The 9,680-nt window shown below is 39.4% G+C and overlaps 1 protein-coding gene across 1 annotated transcript; it reads right to left on the bottom strand.

Moving 5' to 3' along the window:
• Nucleotides 1-1,201: 1,201 nt before the first annotated feature.
• Nucleotides 1,202-8,039, bottom strand: LACC1 (laccase domain containing 1). The gene is made up of 6 exons (XM_030954712.1): nt 7,907-8,039; nt 4,025-4,620; nt 3,281-3,462; nt 2,635-2,800; nt 1,826-2,051; nt 1,202-1,376 (listed from the first exon to the last, which is right to left on the bottom strand). The coding sequence occupies exons 2-6, from the start codon at nt 4,590-4,592 to the stop codon at nt 1,202-1,204; spliced, it is 1,317 nt and encodes a 438-aa protein (XP_030810572.1). The 5' UTR covers nt 4,593-4,620; nt 7,907-8,039.
• Nucleotides 8,040-9,680: the final 1,641 nt, after the last annotated feature.

The raw sequence follows: 9,680 nt of genomic DNA, 5'->3' as shown, positions 1-9,680 counted from the left end.
TTTGCAAACCGCATGGTTTGGACCCACATACATCCATCTATCCATCCATCCGTGCCTCCGGGATGGAAGAGCAGCGCGAGCGAGCACTGACCTCTAGTGGGCAGAGCAGTCAGACCGGGGAAGGCTCGCAGAACCCAAAATAGAAAGTACGTCATGAGCGCCGCTGGCCCAAGGCTTGTGCTTGGCAGCTCTGCAAGCCGCAATCAGCACAGCTTTACTGTTAGCAATCCCTCACTGCCTGCGTGTCAGAAGACATCACGTCTATTGTAAAATCTAGAGGCATTATTTTTATTGGCCAAAAGAAAACAGTGCACACTTAGAATTTGCTTAGTAAGACATGTAAGTCCAACTACTGGTCAGTAACATTAACTCAGGATAAATTCACGTAACTTTTTAGATATTTATTGAATAACTTGGCATTGTTGAGAGTGTGTCAGTGACTATCAAAGTACCACTGTTTAAAGAAAAAAATCCTAAGGAGACATGAATATATACATCATAAATTAAGGGTTTTAGTCCTACTTTTCCTACAACCAAAAATTACAGAAGGGTGAGAGTTCATATACTTTCAATATCTGCTCCAAAGGAGCCTGCTTGCTTCTCACTGTCAAGTTATTTTCCATAGGAAAATTCTTGTAAGTATTTTGGAGTTCTTTAAACTAATCCAAAGGCGAAAATTAATCCCATGCACAAAATTTTTAAGGTTTCAGCTGAAACTATTCAAGTTGAGTGTCTCAAACAGGTAACATGCAACACTGGCTTCCCTTTCTGCATTAGCAATGTCATACTTAGCATCATTCAGCAGTCTCAACCAGAAGCTAATGAAGACTGGTGGTTTTTGGGTTTCTACCACCTTAAGACACCTTAAGACAGTGAGGTTTCTGAAAACATTTGGTCAAGGACGATCCATAAATTTGGAGCATGCGTCTGGGTCTTGCAGAAGGATTTTGCCACTGGTATGGGTTGTCCTTGTTACCTTTGCACCCTGTCTCACACAAGAACTGTTGTCCCCACACCACAGGTACTTATTCTTGCCTCAGAAGGGCAAGGGAAGGAACAAGCAGGAGAATCGCAAGACCCATGGATTCCCTACTACAAGTCTGTGAAAGAAAGGAGGAAAAACTTCTATGAGGAGAGCAGGATGCCAGACAATGCAGCAGACTTCTTATCTAAATGCTGTTCTAGAGTAAGAGATACTGTCTCAGTCTTTGATTGATATGAAGCCAATCTGTGTCCCAAAGTTAGTGCCATCACGAAAGTGAGAATAAAATTTATCAGGGTGGCATGCAGTACAGAAAGTGATGTTTTGGTTCTGGTCTGTGATAGAATCATCTTGGATGTTCTCAGGAAGAATCCCACCTCTCTCAAGAAGAATCCTGAAAAAAACAAAAGATAAACAGAAAATATTACTGTTTGTAAATCCTCACATTCCATAAGGCACTATCATTAAGGCAGAACCTCAAACACCAACTGAACAAACTGTGCCAATATTGTGATTGGGGCTTTCATTTGCTTTTTTTGTTTCTTTCTTCAGTATTAGACTAAAATAAGTACTTTCCTGCAACCTGCAAAGTCACATTAAATTTGAACTTTTGTCTGTAATCCATAGACTAACAATATGTAATGGTATAACAATAAAATAATCGCTGAAATCCAGCTAAAATGAGCAAATACCATTCATTCAAAAGTATCCTTTCTTGATCTGGAAAGAACTAGAGAGTACTTTGTTGAGAACCTTCACCATATTAATGCTGAATAATACAGTATCAAAATAATTATTTGTAATAAATGTGGAATTAATCTTTTGTTCCCTCAGGAGGCTTACCTTGTTGCTCTTCTGATATCAATATAAGGATTTGCAGAGTCAAAAAGTCTCACACACTTTGGATCAATTCTGTGAAATTCTTTTGCTGATTCATGAGGAAGTCTATAGCAGCAAGGTCCCACAGATGGGCCCAGCACCACAAGGATATCTTTCATGTTACAGCCATATTCAGATACCATAGCATTCACTGTGGCCATAGACACTCCTAACAATGTGCCCTTCCATCCTGTGAGAGATGAGAGGTCGAAAAAAATTGGTATAAATTTTCTTTTTAATTTTCTAGCAGCTAAAAATAAATGCAATTATTAAAGGTATAAATTAGGAGATGCATTTACACCTAAAATTAAATAATTATATCTAATAATAAATTAGCTTAGAAAGACTTCCCCTTCCCCCCCATATTTCACATTAACAGCAATCAGTTTTCAAATATAATTTTGTGGAGATGGAAACTAGAGACAGGTGTTTAGATTAGAATTCCAGAGTTCTTTTTCCCCAGGTGTCCTGGTTTGGGCAATTAGAGCATACCTCATGGCTCCTCTGTGCTTGAAACATTTAAGTGGGGATACAACTGAAATATGTCAGACATATATTTTTATAATATAGTCAAAGTGTTTTAATGTTGTTTTTAGGGGGAACAAAACCCCAAAAAACAGGCTCAAGCTAGAGATATTTTTTGGAATAGACAGAAGCTAAGTTTGCACTTGGTCATTGTTTGGAACAGATAGAAGAAAGCCCAGCTTTGGGTTCTTGTATCTCATTTTGAGTCCCAGGAAATCTCTGCATTGTACAGGGAGTGCGATTCCTACCAGAATGAGCAGCACCACAGGCTCTTCTGACAGGATCAGCAAAGAGCACGGGTATGCAGTCAGCACCTGGAGCTGCCAGCGTGACACCCTTCTGATCCGTAACTATTCCATCATAGTCGTCAGGCTCTGTCTTTCCCATAATACACACAGCATTAGCGTGATCTACCTGTCAAAACAAAACCAGAATGTGGACAGTGATATAGCTGCAAAACAACCCAGATCTGACTAATACAAGGTTTTTTCTTTGACATGAAACACTCTTGTGCCCTAACTGATTATGCATGGAAATCAGGTCTCCCTTGTTCAAGTACCATGAAGATGTATCAGTAGAAAGCCACTATAAAAGCAATGGTGTATTTTTCTTTTAGGAGAAGGTGCTCTGATCATTTATTAGATTATTCTACTTTGTGGTAAGTTAAATATTAGAACTGACTTGGAAGGATCAGTGCTGCTTCTCCATATTGTGACAAATGGCTGATAGTTTGGATGGCTATTCCCCCAGATAAACTGCCAGCATAAATGTTTTAATTGTCTTGCTTATCACAGGTTCTTGCTGACAAAGATAAGAATAATGCCTACAATTTAGCCAGTGACACATTAAGGAATATCTGAGCCATTTACTTGAATCCATTGTTTTATAAGATACCTTGACTCTGTGAAAAGCCTCTGGGTTAAATCCTGCAGCATTAGCTAGCCGGCGGAGATTTTCTTTAACAACAATCTGTGGGTCCCTGCGCTTGGAGCTGCTGAAGAGATTGCAGGAGCTTAGAGTTGGTATGTAGGAGATCCCACCTGTCCTTGTGGTGAACCCATGTAAGAAAATATCATCTGCCAAGGCAAGAAAACACAACAAACAATTACTTTCAAAACCAAAGATCAAACCAGCTATTACATGGGTTTATACTGAAGTGACCTGGAATCAGCCAATCAGGTAAAAGTATTGCTTTACCTTAGATTTAGCTGTGGTATTTAAATTTAAGGATTCCTAATTTCCTTCTTGCTCACAATCATGCCATAGCAGGGACACTAAGACATCAGGAATGTCTCAGGCTGCAGACCAGCAGAAACTCTTAAGCTGCCTTTCCAAATTATGATGATAACTCTTGAAGTGTACAATTCCCACACAGACAGGAGGAGATTTTATGGTCTGCCCTCCCTAAACACAGGACTGTCTTTTCTCAGATCATGTTCAGGCCTCAAACAGTCTTGCCAGACTTTTGCTGTATTTTTGTGGACACTTTCTCCTTTTATACACTATTATACACTATTACAACATCATATAGAGTTATTTGATGCCTGAAGTCATTTCCAAATCTTAGTCATTTTGCAACTCCCTGGAAGAAGTATGCTTGGTAAGTCTCTATAAAAACTGTTAGCTGGAGCTCTCTACCTGGGATCAGGGAAGATCTGAGGATGGTGAGCTCCCCTTTCAGGCTTGGCAGGCTTTCCAAGTACATCTGAATCTCATGTTGGATGAATGCCATGTCCTGTGAAGGAAGCATTTGCCCTTCATGCTGATGTTCTGATATCTGCAGGCTTTCACTGTCAGGTGCCACCTGTAAATCCTCAAATTCAAACTGGTAGACTGCTGTAAAGAGATGGTTTATATATACTTTCATTAAGTCTTTTCTTAAGGTAGGAAGAATAACTTTAATGATGCTCAGGTCTTTTTCATCCAGTCTCTGTTTGACAGTGTACAAAGCAGCAGCTGTAGTCTGAGCACATACCACCTCCAGTCTTCTCTTCAGACTCTGAAAACCTCTCAGAGCTGGAAGCAAGGACTCTTGTTCACCTTTCCTTTCACTCCCCTGCCTCTGGCAACACATGACATAAACAAACGGAGCATGGCTGGAAGAGCATTTCTCAATAGCTTCCAGAGTGTTGTGTAGTAATCCTTGGAGGTTGCTCTGCAAGTTGGCTGTGAGGCTGAACAGATCTATCAGTACTGCTTCCACCATATTCCAGGATATTTAAAGGTTTCTCCAGCTGCCAAGTAGTAACAATCATGAAAAACAAACAAAAAGTCAAGAATAGCACTGTTAGTCTGAACACAGAATCATGTCACAGCATTTAATTCAGTGATCCTGTGTAGAGAAGGTACATAGCAGTTAATTACTGACTTAGGCTTTCCCAGGTGCATCAAAAGAAATTCCCAATTCCAACAAAAGAAATGGGAATAATTATGTATTTATTTAAGCATTTAGGTATTTCCCTACCACCCCACGTACTTCAGGTCTTTCCCAGGTCAGGGATGATGAAAGGTTGGTACATAAGATTAGATTTATTGAATCAATTAACCCTCATTAGCCTAATGGACCTTCATGCATGATTCATGGGCTGTCCTCCAGCTTCCATGATGCAAACAAATACAGAGGTCCATTAGCTTCCTGGGACTGGAGGAGTGTCTGCAACAATTTCTTTGGAGGTGTTTAACATACTTATGTCTGAGGTGGAGCTCATGTCTGCAACCCCTCCTGGCAGTAGGATGCTGAGCTGTGAGAGCAATGACATTTTTCCCCACAGGCCTTCACAAGACCTTTTGTACTTCTCCCTTCTGCATTTCCAAAAGCATTAACTTGCTAATTTCTGAATTTTGTGGGAGGGAGCACGAGACCAGGATAGTTCTTCTTTTCAGCATGCACAAGAACCCAGTAGTGGTTACTGAAACTTTACCTAGTAATAGAAGAAGTACTTAGAACTATATTAAAGCAAGAGAATACGGTGCACAACTTCTTACCTTGGCTTTTTCACTCTGCTAGCTGCACTCTGCAGCTGAAATCAAGATGTGTTAAGCTTATCCAATATCATCCTATCATTCACATTTTCTTTTGTGGTCCATGGTGTAACTCCAGTTTTGGTGGTTAGTTTTTTCCCTTTTCTGAACTTTGCTGATCCAAGTCCAGATAGGCCTACCTGTGGAAACTTGTCAATCCATCTTTTCCTCTCTCTGTTGCTATGAGGGGCTATTTTACATATCCTCTCAGAAGTGTCTTACTTTCTTTTCTCTCTCTCTCTGATAATCTTTCTGTTTCCAGTGCAGGCATCCAGAGATCTGGAACAAAAGGCTAGATCCCTCTGCTTTGGGAACCTTGAAGACACCTATTTAGATTTCATGACTAAGCACTGTGCTTGATCAAGGAGAAATATATGCACCTTTACCAACAGTTGTAAGACCCCATAATAATTCAGAGTATTCTTTAACACCATCTTTTTTTTTTTTTTTTGCACAGCAATAAATTGTGCATGAATATTAATTTACTTGTAGGAAAATTCATATCTTTGCAGGAACAAAGAACTTGACAATCTTTTAAGTCTTTGAAATCAATGCTCCGCTACCAGAGCTAATTAACGCCTGGCACAATTTTCCTGCCCCAAGACCTCATTCTCCTGTAACCATATGAATGTTCTGGCTTCACATCACTTCATTATCCTGCAAAAATACTACTTCCATGTGTACTTGAGGCCTATCATTATGGTAGATGTGATGTACTCCTTGGCATTTTATGTTTGTCTGTGGATTCCCCGAGTTTCTCCACTGAAATGAGAGGTCAAAGACCTTTGTGGTTTTAAAAGATGGCTTATTTAGAGAAGGTTTTACAGAAAACATTCTGTATTTTCTTCATTGTTCTTTCCCCCAGACTGGAAGAAAAATAATCCTGACTGAAAATTATGTTTTCCTTTCTGCGAATTGAACACTTACAAAGATTAATTGGCAACTATCAAAACAGGTGAGCTGAAAATATCAAAATGTGACAGCAAATAAAAGCAACTGCCAGGGAATTCATGACTCCTGATTTTGCTCAGAGTATTATTTACACACAGCTGATAATGGATTTTAGAGCAAAGAGCTTGCTAAGAAAACAGTGCTGAAACAGACTCGTGCCAAAGACCATGACTTGGGAAATAAGAGTATTTCCTTCCCTACCCTGACACTCTCTGTGGGAGGCCTGTCTGAGTGTGACACAATCCCAGCCAAAGTACAGCAAATAGTCCCAGGAAAGACAGCACAACAGAGGGGTGTAGTGCAAAACGAGATTATTGCTCCACTTCAAATATGTCAGTAGTGGAAGGTAAGTAGAGCTCATTGCTGTTCTTGTACTTGCCCAGGAAAATACCACCAGAGAGAGGGTGGAAGGAAAGTGTTTGATTGCATACATTGTTATTAAGTTGTGTATGCATTGCAAAGACTCCATAGAGGCAATTATTGGGATGTACACATAGGAACAATGGGGCTGATTCATCCTCATATCCTTCCAGCTTTGCATCACAGAGTCCTAGTGAGGACAGTGGTGTCAGAATAAATTTGCTTACAATCATAGCAAAACTGATTTTTTTCTAAGTCACTCCAAAAAAACACCCTTCTCAAAATACATGCTTGCCTAGCACAGCAACGTTTTAGGTTATGGGAGATGTATTTATGGTTATTCAGGTTTTAATTAACATGATCTACAGTCCCAGTGTTCCATCGAAGCCACATCCAAAACAGTAAGTACATTTATTAAGGAGTTGATAATTTTGGTATGCAATTCATGACAAACACTTGCACAAACTTGAAGCCAAGGCCACCCATTAGCTATTTTCTCACTTCCTGAAACTGACAGTACAAACATTTGGAGGTTATGAGAATTTCTTGCACAGATATCAAAAAAGTAGGTCAAAGAAAATGATAAATAACAATATGAGAGGTGAGCAAGGTAACAAGAGGAAAAAAGTAGAAAAGCAAAATGAATACAGAAAAAAAAAAGAAGGAAATAAAACCAGGCTGCAGAGAAGAGACAGTCCAGGGTGGAAGAGAGATGCAAAAAAGCAATTTTCAAGAACCCCAGAAATCTAATTCTGAAAGTGCACTGTTGACCAAGAAAAGATTGCTAACAATTTCCTGCATCTTTGAATCCTGCTGGTCATCTTATATTAGTAGAGAAACTGAGAGAACAGACATAATTTTTCAAAAATTAAAATAGCAGGAGATATTTAACATCTGCCAGAGAGAGATGCCCTGAGAAAGAAAACAGGTCATTGAAGAGGCCCAAATGAACAGAGATAATAGCACGTGTGTAAAATTTCAACATGAGCAAACATAAAAAAGAAAATCCAAAAACTAGGGGGGGGGGGGGAAAGAAATACATTTAAGCCTCTTAAACTGGATTAAAATAAAACATTCTTCTTCTTTTAACCTAGTTTATTTTAGGCAAGGTTGAAGAAACAGAAATCAGCACATACAATGAAAATACTGAAGCACATGCAGTTTTCATAAACACAGGAGTTTACTTACACAGGTGGACAATCCTATTGCATTCTGAAAGGTACCATCGGATAAAATACACAGACATTTCCAGCTTTATATATTGCACTTCTTTTAGTCTCGGAGCTGATTTGCACAAGCTGGAAATTCCTACGCTACGTAAAGGAACCTGTATTTCTTCTTTTTGATGGGACCCTGCTTTGCTGCTGGCTACACCGGAAAGAACAAACTGTACTGCAAGGCACCAGCACGATGAACCAGTGCCCGGGGAGCGCCGAAGGCGGAAGCGGCGTTAACCCTGCTGTGATCACACCTTCTGCTGCACCGGCTTTGCACAACCAAAAACCAGCTCCCAAGCGCACGGCACAGCCAAACAGGACAACCCCACAAAGAAGTTAAAGGAAAACTTGTGCAGAGCGAAGGAGTTTCCTTTTCTGAGCTGTAGCTGCGTGTTTCACTGAAGAATTTGGCAGCCAGCGACGAAGAAGTGTAATCTGGATCTAGACAGAGAGGTTACACAACGTCAGTTTTTGGGGCCACAGGTCCCAAATGAGGATGGCAATTTCTCCTTGCAGCAGTTGGGAATTTCACACAGCTAAGTGAAGAAGTCTTAATCCTTTGACAGGATAATGCAAAGGTTAAAAGGTTAGCAAGGAAACAAGGGATTGAGATCAGGCTTTGTGCAAGAATCAAAGATAGTAAATACATTTCCTCAGTTGTGTTAAAATCATAGTCATGACTGTTAAGTAATGGCAATGGAAGAAAGGGGCAAGAAAAAAAGGACAGTCATTTTTAATGGACAGAGGAATTAATAAAGTCTGATTTCTCCTGATCCTCCTTTCCCTGCAAACACAGTAAACCTACATTTCTGCCAGGTCCAAAACACACATGGTGAGTGCTCTGCGATTTCGTCTCCTGCTATTTTGTTCAGCATGTGCTGGACAGAGGGATGAGAGCTGAATCCTGGTTCTGCTTCCTGAAGGGGACTGATGATGCAATCTTGTCCCTCCTTACCCAGACATCTCTTTTCCTGAAGTTTGCAAAAATCGGTCATTTCTAAGGCTTTCCACCCCACTGCCAAATGTGACTGAGCTAGATCATTAAAAATTAACAGGGGAACTGCCTGGTGGAGAGAAACCAATACAATAATTTTCTTTCCTTCAGGCAGACTAAGGAAGTAAAACTAATTACTGGTGTTATTTTTGGTGCAGAATGCTGAGAAGGAAAAGGTCAGAAAATATTCAGGGTACAAAACAATATTGAAAAATGACAAATGAATGAAATATTATATTTAGCTTATGGCACTTCAGAAAAGGGATTAAATAAATAGGTCATACGCAGAGATGAGCTATTAGTTTATAAAATAGTTGTTACAAATATATAAGTAAGTATAAGTATAGTATATAAGTATTTTTATATTTATTTAGTATATAAGTATTTTTATATTTATTTATATATGTAAGTTGCTTAATATTATATATAATATATATAATTAAGTTGCTTAACATCAGATATAACATTTGTAATTTTAAGTTAAATATGTTACAAAAATATAAAAAATACAAAATAGGGAAATTTAAAAATCGAATTATAAAAATAGTGTGATTTAGGGTTAAAATTCCCTACAATTCCCTAGAGAAGTACAAGTGGGGCAGAGGCAAGTCCGTGGCGACAGAGCAGGGCACGGCATAGGCCAGAAGAAACTGGGCCACATCTCTTGTCCTTCATAACCCAGTGGTGCCCGGGAAAACTTGATGTTCTCTGCAGAACAAATGATGGCAGCAAGTGCAGTCTAATACAGTGA

Source organism: Camarhynchus parvulus, chromosome 1 (assembly GCF_901933205.1).
Source record: "Camarhynchus parvulus chromosome 1, STF_HiC, whole genome shotgun sequence".
Classification (NCBI taxonomy): domain Eukaryota; kingdom Metazoa; phylum Chordata; class Aves; order Passeriformes; family Thraupidae; genus Camarhynchus; species Camarhynchus parvulus.
Note: the sequence above shows the minus strand (reverse complement) of the source record. Positions and strands in the feature narration are given on the sequence as shown.